This window comes from Microcebus murinus, chromosome 9, assembly GCF_040939455.1.
Source record: "Microcebus murinus isolate Inina chromosome 9, M.murinus_Inina_mat1.0, whole genome shotgun sequence".
Classification (NCBI taxonomy): domain Eukaryota; kingdom Metazoa; phylum Chordata; class Mammalia; order Primates; family Cheirogaleidae; genus Microcebus; species Microcebus murinus.
The window spans coordinates 5807077-5825007 of NC_134112.1; the positions used below are offsets into that span (position 1 = coordinate 5807077).

The window sequence follows — 17931 nt, forward strand, 5'->3', positions numbered from 1 at the left end:
TGTTCAAGAAACTCAGGTGAGAAATGCCTCACATTCACAGAAGGTTTCACCTTTTATAGTTTTGTACTTTTAGCACTTACCAGAGAGTATAACCCTAACTCTGCCTCCTAATTCTTATCAGGGGGCCACCGTATGAGTGAGATATCTGTCAATTCAATACTCGGATTAAGCCGGACCATTTGGAACTTGCTTATCTGGACTGGAGAGCACTGACTGCCCTTCAAATTGCTTCCACTGAGCTGTGCTTGGTACTGTCCCATCAGCATACACGGAAGAAGGCTACAGGCAGACTTTTTAATTTTATGTTTGCATTTTCTGTAAGGATTTGAAGGATGTTTGTTATTATGTTATGTCATAAGGACTAATGGAAAAATTGCTCTCAGGTCTCAAAATAAGAAATAAATATGCTCTTCTTAAGCAACACATTTTTACTTTTATCATCAGTGCCATGGGTTTCTACCCCCTGGCCTGCTCAAAAATTCAAAACAAAATTTGTATTCCATCTGTAGTAAGTGTAGATGATCTTTGGAAAGCATTTGGAATCATAACCTTGCTATTGGATTTATCTTTTCTTCTTCTTCCTGTCAAAATGCATCATTTTTTCTAATTTTCCCTTACAATGCAAGTGATTCCCCTAAGATTATGTCCGAGCAAGCTCCAGGACTGATCAGATGGTCTGAGTCCATGTCTACGACTCTCCCCCACCTCCCCCAGCCGTAAGGGATTCCAAGACAAAATTGCAAGGGAGGATTGATCTTCAGCTTTTGCTGTTAAAAGGGTACCCCAAAGTCCTTCACTGTCCTGGGGACATCCATGCTCTTGCGTGACGCAGTGGGCATATAACCGAAGTTACTTGCTATTGGTTTCCTTGCACTTAATATCAGTTTTTGAGGAAAAAAAACCAGCATAATTTTCAGCAATTACTCTGAGAACGTCTAAATTTAATTAAGTTTTATTCCTCAAACCAGTATGGGAAATGTTTGCATGATCCATGGAGTCTCCAGAGCTCTGGTTATTTAAACATTCCCTCACTGAGTATCACAGTTACAATTCTTAATTTAAAGTCTTCACATCTCTATGGAATATGTTTAATAAAAATGTTTGAAAAGAATTGGGTCATTTTTGTTAAGGTTCTCAACTCACTGCAATAGTTGCCACATACTATCATCTGTAAAGCCAATTTTTAATGTCACACAAATCAAATAACTTCAACTTCAAAGACTAAATTTCAAGCATTTAGCGACTATATACTTTAGCAATTAGTTGTGCATACAGTCTCATGACTGTTGACATTTTGTTCAAGGGCAGGACAAAGGTAGTGTGAAACTCTGACCTGACAGCAACTCATCAAGTGAGGATCCCCTCCGAAAAGAATGTGTGGTACAGCTACATCTACAAGTCTAAACGTGGTTTGCTTTCTTTGTCAGTGTATTTGCGCTATTGGCAAACAAAAATTCTAAAATATTTTTTTCTAGGCCTCAAGAGAGGTTTTTATAAATTCTGTACACACCTAAGTGTAGATTTTAAATATGGTTTGAATATAAGTCATAAGCAAAAACTTAATTTAAATGTAAAATGCTAATGAAAGCCATCAATTATTTCTTAATTTATTTTGAAAAAATTTATATAGAAAAAAATTGTCAGTTTGGCTTTAGAAATATAAATACAATTAATGATTAAATTTGTCTGCCAAAAATATTCTATCCAAATTAAATTTGATGATTTGATGCTATATTAGAATAATCTGGCAACAACAGACTTGTTTAAACCAAGAATGAAAACAAATGAACTAAAAAAGCCTCTTTCTCTGGCTTCATTATGATTTAAATTATGATTTAATGTCCAGGAATGGATACCAGGAAATTGTATTTTCTTCCAAAGCAATTTATTTTTGTTTGTTTTGTATAAGGAATTTAGTCATGATATTATGACTTCAATTTTTTTTGTTTCTTATGATTTAAAAAATAATAGTCATAAGAAGTTAGAAAAAAATCTATAGAGAAGACAAAAGGTCTTAATAACTTTCTATAACAGATAGCTAATACCACTAGTTTGTATATTTCCTTCTAGGGTGAATCAATCAATCACAAATTTTATTATTTTTTCCAGTTAGTTGTTCTTTGTGTATAGGAATACTACATTTTTGGGTATCAAAAATTTAGGGAATTCTTATTAGTTCTAATGGCTTATCTCTCTATATTTAGGATTTTCTATGTAGTCTGTTTTCTGAATAAAGTTTTTTCTTACTCTTCAAATTCTTATTCTTTTTATGTCCATTGCTGATCTTATTGTATTTGTTAGGATTTCTAACAAAGTGTTGAATTACATATGGTAAGAAGAGATACTCTTTTTGTTAAAGAGAATACTTACATGATTTACCTTTAAATATATTTGCTTTAGGTTTTTGTTTTGTTTTCACATTCATTAGATTTTCAATTGGAACAAACTTTTTGTTTATCCCTTATTTAAGAAGGTTTTTATTTTTTAGTCATGAATGGGACTAAATTTTATCATATATTTCTTCTGAATCTATTGAAACAATCACACATGTTCTCATTTGATCTTTTAATGTGATTTGATAACTTCAATTGATTTTATAATCTTGACCATCTCTGAATTACACTGATTTTCAGTATTTTTTGGCATAAAATTATTCATTATATTCTTTTAAAAACTAACTTTGATTATAGTTGTACCTAGGCCTCAGATCTTTTTTCCTTCCAAATATTGTTTACTGTGTCTTTTCTCTTTATTTTATGCTCAATCTTGTGAGCTTATTATTTTTAACTGTGATCTCATAATCATGCAGTTTTATTATTCTGGGGGATTCCTCTGTTCCCTGACTTGTGACAATGTCATTAAGGAGTGGTGTGAACTACCTTCTGCTGGAATTCGGCATGTCAAATGTTAATTGTGTGAACTGTGAACTCCCCTCCCACCCAGCACAGCACAGCTCCGGGCCTGGCCTCCCTGCCAAACCCCCAAATATGCGTGGTCCAGATCCAGATCCATATCACCAAACCACTTTTCCAGTAACTCTCCGCTTAACCCCTTCAGCAATCTTCCATTTCCCCAGGGCCCCAGCACCTTCTTTGTCCCCCTTTGTGTTTCCTCTCGTTCTCCCCCAGGAACCTCAGCTACCTTTGCCTTAGCTGGAGTTGAGCTCGGGTCAGACTGGACTCTCTCCCCTGCTAGACATGTCTGAATAAAATTTGTCTTACTCTCTTCAACGAGTGTCTGGAGATGCTCTTCTTAAACAATTTCTGACCTCAGTCCTCCCCACCGCATATGTAGGGAAATGTGAGTCCAAGCCCACGTGTGTCAACAGCTTAAGTATCTCCCCCACCTCCCTTCCACCATCACACATAGTCTAGATTGGAAACTGCATGCAAAGGACGTGCTCTGGGTCTTGTGACTCACCTACATTTACAGTCAATTCCCTGTCCGCGCCTGGGATCAAGCTCCAATCTTTGGGGCCTCCAGCCAGTCCCAAACTTCCAGAGTCACCATGGCAGTAACTGTTTAATATTACTCTGGGTTTTTCTTTTCTATTTCTAGCACCCAGGGGATTTTATTTACTTTTTTTTTTCTAATTAAGGTACATATTTCAAAAACAAATACACACACACACACACACACACACACACACACAAAGCATTCACTTAGCAATTTGTGTTTGCAGTAGGAAGGTTTTCATGAACCATCTGCCATGCAGCCAAAAGTCCTATTTTTCTATTGATATTTCAGCATATAATACAGACTTTGATACTTAGTAGGACTAACATATCTGCTGAATTTCAGCTTGCTCACTAACTTGTTGCATGAATATATATATTTATATAACCTAGAGCCCTCTTGTGGTTTTGTGCCTTGTTTCCAGCATGGGCTTCTTAATGTACGATGAAAGCTCTCTGCCCAGATTCATTCTCTATATAATTGAACTATCTGATTCCCACAGAGTGTCCTGGAAATGAATTAGCCACTGGGGATAAGGAATAGAGGACAAAAGAACATACCAATGAACTGCATCAGGCCAACCTTGACGTTTCCCCCAAGGCCCACATAACCCATCCAGTGTTACTCAGCAAATCAGAACAGCCTTGCTCACAGATCAGAGAGGACTACTTTGGAAAACGGCAGGCCTCCCACATGCCCAAATCCTACCATCAGCCTAGAGCCCAGCAAAATCACTGCTAGTTTTGCTCACCCAATATACTGCCCCCAAGGTACAAGGTCAACTTTAGGATCCCTGGATCTGATGATCCAAAAGTCACCTCCACATTCATCTCTCTGGCCTGAACTTCCAACTGCGAATCCCAGACTTCAACTTGTAAAAGCTACCTGGATCTCTAACAGGGTTATCAAACGTAACACGTTCAGAACTGACCTCCCCCAGTACTACCTCCTGCTATGCTCACATTCTTCTCTATTATCAATCAATATCAACCCCATTCATCTAGACGAAATTCCCTACAGTTAACCTGGGGACCTCTCTTTCTCCCTGCCCAAATGCAGTGCACCAGCACATCCTATGGGCCTGACCTTCACAGGCGTGTCCTCTGATCTCCAGCCCTGACTCTGGTCACCCTGACTTTCTGGATTTGGCACATTTCCAACTCAAGATGTACATGATTTATAGCTGCAATTCTGGAAGTTCACTTCTCCAAAGAACACTATTAGACTATGATTTCCTTGGGGAAACAGCAGTTTTTGATCTAGACTTTAAACCCTAGGGCCCAATGGAGTGCCTGGTAGGTACTTGGCAAGTGACCAAGGAAACCTAAATGGAATCTGGACAGAATTCCTTGTCAAGAAGTTAATAAACTTGGGAAAATCTTGACATCGTCAAATTTTATCTGAAGGTTGTTAAACAAAGTTTATGGGAAGCCATTGTTTCAGTCTCCTGCATTGGGGCCCCTGCAGAACAGACCAAACCAAAGGGGAGGCATTTGAGCCAGGTGCCACAAAATCAAAATGAACTTTGAAATGGGCCGGTTTTCCTACAAAGCAGGAGATTCCAGGGAACCTGAGTCAGTTAATAAAGAAGTTCCAGAAGAAGTTTTTAAAAGACCAATATGCTTTTTGTTCTCTGTGTCTACTTCCCTCAGCTCTTCCCAGTCTATAAAGCCAATCTCTGTTCGGCTCATCAGAACAATCATTTTATTTTATAGAAGGAAGCAGTGCCTGATTCTAGAATTGCAAATAAAAGCCAGTTAAATCTTTCAACTACAATATGTTTGTTATAATTTTGTCTTTTGACAAAATTGTCTTGTCTTTTGACAAGGCCAGGGAATCTCTCCTACCCTTTCATGTTCCTGAAACAGCCAACTGCAAAGAACCACCCTTCCCCATCCGTATATATGACTTACACAGATGCCCCCTTGTTTACCCATGACAAGGCCAGACACAGACTCTGCAAATTCCCATTTTTTGCCTCCTAAATGATTAGCTGAACTGCTTTGTCCCCACTCACTCACTGATCAACCAGAACAAAATGCTTCCTCCAGGTCCCTGGGCTATATCGCCCACCCTGGGCCTGCGCAGCCAACAGCCCCCTCCTGAGAACAGGCTGCTCTCGGGGAAGGTGTCCTCTGTCTACCTGAACATGCGCCTCTCACATGCCACTTGTCCACACCACTTCCTTCTAGCCTTGCTTACTCCTGTTCATAAAAGAAAGCCTTTTTTTGCCTAACTATGGAGCTGCTTGAAGATATTATATTCAGCATGTTTTTCCTATTGCAATTGTCCCTCCTCCCACCCTTTGCAATAATCTTTTTGAATGCAAGTCTCTCCTTACTAGTTCAGGTTTATTTTTTTTAATTTGACAGTTTATTGCCTTGTAGATAGAATAGAATGTTACTTATCATCGCCAGAGTCAGGATCTCTTCTCACTACCCGCCTGTCTGCAGCAGCTGGAGATTACTGCCTCCTCTGTCCATTTCAGTGTGGGTAGCCCTCCTTTACACTGAGCCAAAATCTTCCACCTGCATATCCTACCCATGAGGGCCCTGGGGAGCTCTGCAGAATAAATATAGTCCTTTCCTGTGAAATAAGTACTCAATTACAACAACACTTGTACATCTTTTCTTCTCCAGGTTAAATAATTATCTCCTATTTAAATAGTTTTGCTAATAAATACAACATTTGTCATAGCATTCCTAAATCCTGGTGTCTAGATGAAATGGAATGGTCCTTTTTACAACTGCCACTGAAAAAATTAAAAATACCAGTAGTCTAAGGCACAGGGTAACATTTCCAAAAATGAAAATCCACATCAAAATAAACTAGAGCAACTCCTAAGGGCAATGAGAAACTTTAAATCACTACCTCACCAAGGCCATGCCCGGGGATGAGGGGGCAGGTGGAGACGGGCACACTGGACCCAGGAGGCAGAGCAGCTTCTGGAAGTGTTTGCTGACTTCTATAGCCAAGAGCAAAGGGAAAATGATAAATTCCTTAGAAGAAGCAGACAAGTGTATGCTATTGTATCAGGCTTGCTAAAACAGCCAATTTTGGGGGCCTCCGGGACTAACAAACTTTCCAGAAGGTATAAGCACCTGAACAGAGAGAAGTAATGAAAGAGTGATGCTAGATAAATGCTAGCCCAGGAACATCATCATCGACAGCGGAGAACAGTAACACAACATGAGCTCACAAACTGTGAAATCACATCCTGGCAATGCAACACGTGATGAAACCAAGATCCCAGAGGAATCAGAGAATTCTGGCAACACAGCACCCACCGCCCTACAGAAGAGCAAATTCTTGAGGAAATGACTTCTGTTCTGCTCTATGACTCCTACTTTAAAAAAAAAAAATTCAGCCTTTACAGATTAAAGAAAAGATTCTTCGACTTGCCAAGGACAAAGAGAAGCAGAATGCCTTAGACTTCTTCCTGGAGACTTTGACAAAGAAGAGAGCAGCAGGGAAGAGCTGGACACAGTCAAAAGAAAGGGAGTCTCCACTACAAGAACTGATTCAGTTATGTTCGCTTTTCTCTTGAAAGCAGAAAAAAAAATGTTTCACTAGTTGGAGGCCACGAAAAAGAGTCTGTCACACAGTCCCACAGCTGTAAAAAGTTTTACAAGCAGCAATAGAAATGTGACAGCAGATTAACTAAAGAAAATGACAATAACGCAAAAGATAGTTAATGGCACACAAGCAATCAATATGAAGTTCTGCTTCCAGGTAGCATGTCACAACTCTCCAGAGACTGTCATTTCCACCGTAACAAGAAGGGGCTGGATAAACTATGAAACCATAGGGCTTTGTTGTTGTCGTTTGGTTGGTTATTGTATTTACTCATTAGAGAGCTGGGGATGCAAAGGCACCCAAGCGGATTAAATCCAGGAAGGGGTAAGGCTCTGTGCCAGAGCGGGCACCTACAGCTGCCCCGTTGGCAGCAGGCAGCGGAGGGAGGGGGCGCGCTGCGCAGGCAGGGCTGCGGGAAGCACACAGTGTGAGAAGCTCCGCTGGGCGTGCTTAGCCTGCGTGGTGCCTCAGAGTCCAGCAGAGCACCAGCCACGGAGTGAGTCTGAACCCGGACACCAGTCCTTTCCCACAGGCTTCACTAGGTGACCGGGGCCTTGGGGAAGGGCAGGAAGGCTGAGACACCCTGCTAGGCTGCCAGCACCGTAACTGAGTGTGCGGGGGACGCCTCCAAGGCCAGCAGAGCAGAGAGAAGCAGCCAAAGAGGTGGCGACCAGGAGCACAGCCGGAGAGCAAACACAGAGATCCAAAAATCTACCAGCCAGATCATAAATGGAGAGAGATTTTAAAAATTCAGAAAGCTGTTCATTGAGATATTAAAAAAAAAATCTCAAGTCACACTGGTGTTCAGATTCCAAACACTACTAAAGGGAAAGTCCTGATTCAGCCCTGCAAACATCTGAAGCCAGTGAAGAGCTTGTTTACAATATAGTGTATTAACAGAAAATAGAGGTAGAGTGAGGTCAGCAGACCAGGAGACAGTTCTCACTGTAGACAGTCTGTTACAGTTCCCAAGAGGAGGGGACACCACCCTCAGGGACCATACCAGGAGGCACCAGGGTTGGTTACAAGGCAGAGAGTGAAGGAGGATCTATGGGCAAGAGCCTTCATTGTGGTTTCTATGGGAAGGAATGGATAAAGCAGGGTGAGCAGGCTTAGGACTGGCTAGCTTGAGTAACTCCAGTGAGTTGTCAAGGCTGTGTGCTACCTGCCCTACGTGAACATCAGGACAGAGGAATGGTGGCCCAGACGGTGAGAGCCCATGACAGGAGATGGGAAAGGAAGAAGGCTCTGGACTGGTTGGTTTATATTTGAAAAGCATGCTCTTTGGCAAGTTGTTTACTATCTCTCAGAACTGACTAACCTTGGGAGAGATAGTCCCTCCAGAAAAGTGTGGACCCAGATGTCAAAGCAGCAGAATACAGAAAATACAAAACACAGTGAAGACAGAACAGAATCCATCTAAGCAGCAGCAAAGCCCAGACCCAGCTCAACACACCTGAGATATCACCACACACACTAGAATGATAAATTCAGAAAGAGTGATAATACTAAGTGTTGGAGAGAATGTTTGGCAACTGGACTCTGACATATTGCTGGTAGGCATGTAAAATGGTACAAATCCTTTGAAAATTGACAATTTCTCGTAACTTTTAACATGGACCTACCCCATGACTGTCTCCTTGGTATTTACTTAAGAGCCAGAGAAGTGTATGTGAACAAAACGGCGTTTGTGGCACTTTACTCATTATGGTGCCAAACTGGAAAGGAACCAAGTGTCCACCAGCAGGAGGATGAATTTACAGGTTGTGGTTTATCTGTACAGTAGAATACCACGCAACACGAAAAAGGAACCAAAATACAAATAAGCAAAACAACATGGACAGACCTTAAAACGTTATGTTGGGTGAGAGAAGCTAGATACAAAACATCCCATGTAAGATTCCACTTTTATGATGTTTAGGAACAAGAAGAAATAATCTATTGAGACAGAAATCTGAAAGTAGGTACCTCTAGCAAGTAGGGTGGGGTGGGAATTACACTGTAATGTGCATGAGGGAACTTTCTGGGGTGATGGTTAGGTGGAAGTAGGTAACTAGAAAAACTTAAACTGGATGATTAAGACCAGTGCATTGGTTGTATATAAACAAACCGTGCCTTGATAAAAGGCTTGGTCAGAATATATAGAAAACAAAATGCATTCTGAAAAAAACATACCAAGAGAACGCTAAGTATTGCATTTTATAGCAAAAAGCTAAATGATTAAGATGTAATGAGGTTACCCAGAGGAGGCTGTTCCAGCAGGTAATTTAGAGAAGTCTCCAGAAGGGAAGAGACACATGGAGTAAACAGACCATTACTAGGAGAAGGCTTAGAACTGTTTTTGTACAAAGTAGACCTCTTAACTGGTGATTAGTAGTAATAGAAATGTACCAAGGGCAGAAAATAAGGAAAGCAACTTACTTTGAGCATAATTATTAATAAATCCTAGAAAAATAACAATTACCTCACACCTGATACAAAGAAAAACAAAGGGTTACTATTCCATACAACATAGAAACAGAAAGAGACAACAAAGACTAGCATCAATGTTGAACAAATTGGGAAAACGGGGTCAAATATTAACACTAAAAGGTGCTGGACTCTTCCATAAAAATGAAAACACTTATTGAATTTAAAATGAATTAAAAATGTTAAAGGCATATCAAAAATTTGCTAACTATGAAAAGATACTTAAAACCAAAATAAATAAACATATTAAAGAATGGGAAAAGCTTCACTCTACTTGCATGAGTATAAAAATGTCAGAACTGATTATAAATACAGAAGAATACAGAAAAGTACTTCAAATCTAAACATACAAAGATGTAAGTTCTATGCAAAAACACAACTGCAATCTGAGGTATCTGTTAATAGAATATGAAAGATAAGCAAAGCAAAGAATAACTTTAAAAATGTGAAATTATAATAAACATAATGTTGAACCCTGTGAAGGTTACAGGGATAAAATATATAGAATGCTTATGTGTAAGTATATATAAGACAAAGACAAAGACAAAGGCAAAAACAATTGTGAATAAACTATTTTCTCCTGACCTGGAGTACTGGACATGCTAAAGATGGAAATTTTACCTAAGAAAATATATAGAATTCATGTAATATTAAATTTATCATAAGGTAAATAATACATAATACTTTCTGGGGAAAAATATATATTTATATAGTGTACCTGTCAGTGCCAGAGTCTGTTAAATGACTTTAAGTCATCTTTTGTGATAACATTTTTCAAACTTTCAAGTACTCAGTTTAATCTATCTATATATATATATATATATATATATATATATGCATAAGAAATCTATTAAATGTGTTTTTAATGAAGCTGCTAAAAGTTTCCTATGAGATTAGTAGTATGCAACAAAACATTAGCATTAAAAAAAGTCACTGGTTTTGGCATGTGGTATTTATTTTAATTCATTTCTAAACAACAATTTCAGTATGATTTCTTTAAGCCTAAAATAACTGAGAGAAGAATTTTTCTTTTTCAATTGGAATTTATAGGCCATACATTTGAGCACTTTCAGAGACTCAGGCTGTTCATCTCCATACCTACACTTAGGACTCAGCTGGTGGATAACAGGCACTTGATGGAATATTGTTGAGTGACTATGAGTTTCACCTTTTCAAGGCCACTGATATTTTATTTGTGACCTAATACATGATCAATTGTAAAAAATATGTTTTGTAACAAATATATAAGATGTTTGTAAGAAGTGTATTCTCTTTTTTGGCTATAAGATTTCATATGTAAGTATACTGAATTGAGCTTGTTAAAGAATTCTCATATCTTCATATAGAAAACTAAAAGTGGAAGACTTCTAGTAATGGTGGTGGTGTAATCAGAACACTGTCTCACAGATAACAGTGATGAAAACTAGATGGAAAGAATAACTATAGTGAGGTACAGGAAAGACACCAAAAGCAAGCAGAAATCCTAGGAGAGTTTACTTGAAATAGACCTAGGCAGGGGGTTGGGGGGGTGGATCTTTGAAGTAAGAAAGCCGAAGAAAGGATAAGACCCCACATCTAAGAATACACTGCCTGTATCCCTGCTGGCCAGTAAGCAAGCATGTGCAGTAGTCTGAGGAGCCGGCCAAAAAGCAGGCATAAATGTGAGAGCAGTCTATCCGTAAGAGGCAGACGAGCACTAAGGAAGAATAGTGAATCTGCTGCTCTTCTGACTGTGTGAATTTCCTAATTCACATGCAGCTCATGCAAAAGAAAGCTGAAGCTGTACTAGCTTGAGCTGTCAGAGAACACAGGCAGAATCAGCGTAGCAGCTGGGAAGTGAGGAGAAAATCTTGGAAGTAAGGAAACAGAAAAAGGATGGGCCCCAAATGCCAGCATAAACTGCAAAAGTACATAGCCTGGCCATGCAGCACAGTGAGATTCCAAGAGGCCAGGCTGGAAGAGAAGCAGCTGTAAGCTAAAAGAACTGGGCAAAGAACAGGGGATCTCCACCCAGATCCAGTGAGTACAGGCAAACCAGGCAACTACAGAGCAGAAAACCATCAACTCTCAGAAGAAACAACAGAACCCAGAGTTGCTGCAGCAGAATACATACAATGCACAATTTTTAAACAAAAATTAGTATCCAGAAACAACAAAAAAATGTTGAAGGAAAAAAAGACTACAGAAACTGACTTTAACAGGGTCTAGATGTTGGACTCTGCTAACAAAGACTTCAAGGCAGCTGTTAATATTAAAGTGTTAATAGGTTTAAAGAGTTAAAAGAAATATGCTTTTAATGAGTATTAATGAGTGAGAATCAAAAGAGAAGAATACAGAGAATCAAAACAGAAGAATGAAAATTATAAAATGAATTCTATGGAATTTCTAGAGCTGAAAAGTACAGTAACTAAAATGAAAAACTAGATTCACTCAACAGAAGACTGGAAAGGGTAAAAGTAAGAATCAGAGAACTTGAAGATAAATCAGCAGAAATCATCCAATTTAAAAAACAGAAAGAAAAAAGATAAAGGAAAAACAAACAGACCATCAAATACCTGACATAATTTTCATATGGAGATTTTGTGCTTAGGAAGAGTAGAAAAGAGAAAAAGAAAAAAATAATTGAAGAAATAATGGCTGAAAATCTCACAAATTTAGTGAATTTAGCAAGGTAGGGACAAGATTAATTAACAAAAAAAATCAAATCTATTTCTATATTGAATCAACAAACAACTGGAAATCAAATTTAATAAAATATTTTCATGTAATATTAGGAAAAATATAACACTAAGAATTAACTGAACAAAAGATATATAAAACCTGCACAATAAAAACTACAAATATCACCGAGAGAAATTAAAGAAGACCTAAATAACGGAGAGATATTTTGTTCATATTCTGTTCATTTACGTTCATCGTGGATTGGAAAACAATTTGGTTAAGATGTCTATTCTCCCAAAATTAATCTGTAAATTCAATGTAATCCCAGTGAAAATCCAATTAGGATTTGTGGAGAAACTGATGAGCCAATTTTAAAATTTTGTGACAATTGAAAGGGCAAAGCAATTTAAAATATAAATTTGGACATCTTATGGTACTTGATTTCCAAACTTAATTCTAGAGTAACCAAGAGTTTAACATTGGCATAAGGATAAACATGTAGATCAATGGTGCAGAATAAACGGTCCAGACACAGGCCCACATTTATAGGGTGAATTGATTTTTGACCAAAAAAGTCAAGATAATTCAATAGAGAAATGACAAGCTTTTCAAAAAATGGTGCTGGAAAACTGGGTATCAACATTGGCAAAAAAGCGAACATCAACCCTTACCCCTCCACACACAGACAGTATGGGGCACAGACAATAAATCTGAGAGCCAAAATTATAAAACTTCTGGAAACAACACAAGAGAAACTTTTGTGACATTGGATTAGGCAAATATTTCATAGGACACAAAAAGTTTTTCTCCAAAAGAGAAAAACTGATTAAGTGAACTTTATCCAAATTAAAAGCTTCTGTTCTTTGAAAGGCACCGTTTTAAGACATGAAAAGGCAAGGCACAGACCGCAGGGAGCTGCTCACCATGTATACAGACATGTATACATGTCAGACAGGGCAGTCGTGCGGACTCTTGGACTCACTAACAACAATCACAAAGCTCAACAGAAGCGAGCCAGGGTCTGAGCAGGCCCTCCACAAAATCAGCCGTGCAAATGGCTGCACACCGCATGAAAAGGCGCTCCCACCGGCAGGCATGGAAACGCTAATGGAAGTCCACCAGACCTTCTAGAATTTCTAAAATTAAGCATTGTCAGAACCAAGTGTTGGCAATGATGAGGAGTGACTGTGTAGTATTTCACAAGGGCTGTTTTGAGCCAGATTTGATGTCATGGCTGAAAACCCTCATTTCCCCTCTGCAGGCAGTTTGCTGGTCCCCCTATCACCCTACTTTCCCAATGGGGCTCCAACACTGCTGGGTTGTGATACACATGTACCCAACCACCAGAGGCCCCAGAACAGCCAACACCCAGCAATGGCCCCTTCTTCCTGGCAATTACTCAACGTGCCGAAGCTCCAGGAATCCCAGCAAGCTCCAGGAGCCTCCCTCCACCCCACTTGCCTCCAGGAGGTGCGTCCTGTAGTTCCAGCTTGCTGTCCCTGGACGCAGCCCACCATGTGGCCCCAAGGGGCGACCCTTGCTGCAAGTGACAAAGAGTTCTGCCTTTCCGGGGCCTCTGTGTTATCCTACCATCCAAAGAACCTTATAATCGTGGCTAATATCATATAATTACAAAACAAGCTGGAACACTCATGTACCATGAGAGGAATGCTCAAAAAACAGCCACTTTGCAAAACTGTTTGATGGTTTCTTACAAAGTAAAACACACCCACTCACTCCCAGTAGTCTCATTCCTAGGCATCTACCCAAAATAAATAAAAACATATTTCTACACAAAGGTTTATCTATGAATGCTCACAGCAGCATTATTTATACTAGTCAGGAACTGAAAACAATTCAAATGTGCATCAGGAGTAAATGAAGAAAGTGTGGTCTATCCATACAAGGGAACGCTGCTCAACTGTAAAATGGAAGTGACATGCACACAACAGGGGCGAATCCCCACATGCCACTAAGTGAAAGGAGCCAGACACAAAGACTCACACTCTATGACTCCATTCCTACGGAATTCTGTAAAACGCAGGTCAGAAGAACTACAGGGAGAGCAGAGGACCAGCAGTTGCTAGGGCAAGGGGTAGGGGTGAGAACTGAACTGAGAGTTAAGAGACGGGCTTTTTATTCTATGTGAGGGATCCTCACTGCATATGAATTAAGAAGAAACTAAAACACTGTACAACTTATATACGATATCGTATAATTGTTAATTATTTCAACAATGGCAGATTTCTAAAACTTCGAAAGCTGGGGTTTTTTCTATTTGTTGAATACTTTAATTAAAGATTTCCAATTGATTTTGAAAGAAACATGCAGCCAAAATATAAAGAATTCATTTATATATAAAAAAACTAAGCATTTAGGCTGACTTCAAAGCAATGCTTCTAAGGTTCAACCATTTCTAAAGAAAATCCAACTGAAAGAAGGCACAACTGCAAGGTGGAGAATTTTTTTTTCATAAAAAGATAGGTTTATGAGAGTATTTAAAATTTTTGACAGTTATACTTTGTATATTTATTCCTGGAATATTACAGCTTGTTTGAATATAATTATGAATAATATGTACAACACAATCAATTCAAGTGCATTTCTATTCTATTGGTTTCTTAAGTTAGTGAGATTATGGTTATGGTTTTTATGATGGCACTGCTCTTGAAAAGAATTATTCACATTATCTGTCAAAAAATAATTTTACTTCCAATGCTGAACGTTTAAAATGAATTTAAAACATAATTAGCAATAGCCTTAGATAGTCTTAACTTAGATGGAATTAACTTTATAAAGCTTTGTTTTGATTCCAAGAATAGAATTATAAAAAAATACTTTGTTTTTAAAAACTACTGAATTGATTTTCTACTTGAAGTATATATGATTGATACAAAACTGACATTAATTAATGTTTACTTTTTTCTTTTACTAGTAGAGTCAATATATTAATAGCAGTTGTTTTACTTTTCATATCAAAAAAACTTGCAGTTGATAATAAATGACATTATTCTAGACTAAGAGTCGTCCGCTCTCAGTGAGAATTCATTGCTCAGAGAGTGATAAGTAATGTGCCTCCTACTGCCATATGTGTTAAATCATTGCTTTTAGATAGTCTTAAAATAAGCACTAAATTTTTCACTAAAAAATTTATGTCTTCCAGTTTGTTTGTATCTGGTCAGTTCACTACAGTCCCCAACAATGACTGGACAAAGTGTGCAAATTAGACATTCATCAGCAGTAGCCATGCAAAAGCAAAAATCAATACTAAAAGTTGGCTAAATGTTCACCCTCCCTCCCTTCCTCATTGCTAACGAATGGATTAGCTGCAAAATGCAAAAAGCTTTATGAAACAAATTAGGTATGACTTTTGTTGTGATAAAATTGCCTAACACGAAAAACCTGCCCTTATTCCAGAATCCTCGTGTGGGAGGGCTGGGCAACTCAGCTGCAGGCTGGGGGCAGGTCTGAGCTCAGGCTGAAGGACAGCTCACCCCTGACCACACTCATCCTGCACAGAACTCCTGTCCTGCAGCCTTCCTAAGCCTGTGATTGTGTGTGCACTGTTGAGGTATGACTGTCAATTTTCATCTTTTTGGTAAGTTTCCAGGGCAAATTTTTGCCAGTTTAATCAGGGATTGCAAAGGCACTGCAAGGTTAAAAGATGGGGAAGTGTCAATATAGGGTAGGTAACCTAACCCTCAGTGTTCTTGGTATGTGCAACAACCATATTTACATTTCTTTAGACAATGAAACAGAAATCTAATTCGTATCGGTTTGATTAGAATATTACTAATGAAACATTTCAGAAGTACATAGTTCAAAGACTCACAGCAACTGAACTTCACTCTAATCATTTTTAAAAATAAATTTACATTGTCTACAAAGTTCCTCCAAAGTTAGAATAGAATAGACAGAAATGAATTTCTTTGAAACAAATATCCATTATTCTCCCTCTGCTTACACAATCTTAATGAATGAGCCCTTCCTTCAGGCTTTCATTACTCATGGGAGCCAGAGGAAAGGCTTAGCATCTTCATTATTCTGATGCTGCATCTTAGATAATGACATCAAGCCGCCACAGAGATCATCGTTCATGGAGCCTGCGGTGTGGAGCAGTTGCATGTGACACGTTCCTGGCACTCCGGAGGGGCTCAGAGATCCAGAGAGGCTGTGGGGTAGCGTGTTCCCTGGGTGTTAATAAGAGGTGAAAACCATTATCATTTCCTTCAAGGGTTTCAGGGAGATTGGTAGGGCCAGTGTCTCTCAAAGTAACAACTGGAGCTTGGTCTTTCTAATCTCACTTTATTTAGAAGGGGCTAGAACTTTGGAAATACATTGTGGGAGACCGCAATATCCCTCCCCAAAATATGAAGGATGGTTGAGCTGAAGACAATCAAGAAGAAGCAGATGCAGGAAAGCTTGCTGCACTCCCTCTATTTACCTAAAAGCAGGACACAGAGCCACAAAAACAGAAGACATCCAGCCTGGCCCCTTCTGCTGGGGAGAACAAAAGTGACCCACGGACGCCAGCTTTAGACCCTTGCAGGCCTGAAGATGGTACTGGAGGGATCTACGTGAACAGGCTTTGCCAACCAGCCTTTACCTGCCAGGCACTCGCCTCCCCCCACGTTGCTGCCCTTAGAGACTCGAAGACCATTTCCTTTGTCTTGTCACATCTCTAAAATTTTACTGTTCTTTGTTGAGGATGCTGTATCAGCTGAAGTTCAAAGCCACCTCTCCCGGAACTGCTCGTTCTCTGGGTGTCTTTCCTGTACGTGTGAAATACACATGCTAATGACCTTGTTTCACTCTTGTTAATCTGCCTTTTGTAACAGGTTCCCGTCTCCACTATGAACCTGTGGGGGATTTACTTTCCCCCAAAGGTAAAGGAACACAGCACGGCCTTCTACACTGTAGCCACACAGCGCGGCCCATGTGTCTGGGCTCCAGGTCCTTCACAGTTCAGTGGATGCGGCTGTGGAGAACGGTTTGTGCTTTTGGACGCGTGACATTTTTCATAAACATTAATCACATTTACTTCATGTGCTAAGGTCTCTGCCCTCCTTTAAACAGCATTTAATTTCAAAGGCAAGGTCGCCCACATTCTCCCGGCTTCACCTACCCCATGTGACAGATGGGGGGCGCCATGGAGGCAGCGGGGCAGCCAGATCCTGCACGTCTGCCGCAGGCTCTGCGCTCTCCTTGGGGTCTCTCTTGGGTCTTCAACGACCAAAGGACAAATGTTTTAAGTGTTTATCTTGTTAATTTATCAGATGACTTACTGACATAACTAAGATGGGGAAAAACAAGAAAACTCATAAATTAACCGGAGAAAAGAAAACTGTTTTCTGTGCACCCAAAATGGATCACTGAGTAATGATGTCTGAGGCATTTATGCATCAGTGTGAAAGAATAATAGATTTTTATCGTTGAAGGGCTCTTCAAATCATCTGGCCCAATTTGGGAAGTAGTTATCTCTGAATTTGGCTCCCGATCCTCTGACTACCTCAGAGGAGTAATTCTAATGATTAGAAAATTCTTCCTTGCATTGCATCCCAACCTGCCTGCTTTCAGTCTCCACTCATCGTTAGCCTTTTCCTCCCGAGGTCCCCTGTGCAGACACACTCAGCATCAGTAGCTCTCCTTGGGGTGAAGTCTAGTGTATACCTTTGCACCCAGCTCAGTCTGCTCCTGAGGTGACAAAATAGTTGTTCAAACAGCTGCTACTGAATCAAGTTAGAGCACGTGCTGAAATACACTCTTTCC

General features: G+C 39.5%; 1 protein-coding gene across 4 annotated transcripts in view; it reads right to left on the reverse strand.

Annotated features, from left to right (window-relative positions):
- The window catches only part of VWC2 (von Willebrand factor C domain containing 2), a 135363-nt gene that overhangs the window by 80305 nt on the left and 37127 nt on the right, over nucleotides 1–17931 (reverse strand). The window contains exon 3 of one of the 4 annotated variants that reach the window (XM_076006258.1): nucleotides 12272–16352. The exons of the other annotated variants lie outside the window; for them this stretch is intronic. Within the exon in view, the coding sequence (XP_075862373.1) occupies nucleotides 16168–16352 (185 nt within the window). The 3' untranslated portion in view covers nucleotides 12272–16167. Of the gene's footprint in view, nucleotides 1–12271; nucleotides 16353–17931 lie in introns of those variants that run through there. 4 annotated transcript variants of the gene reach the window in all.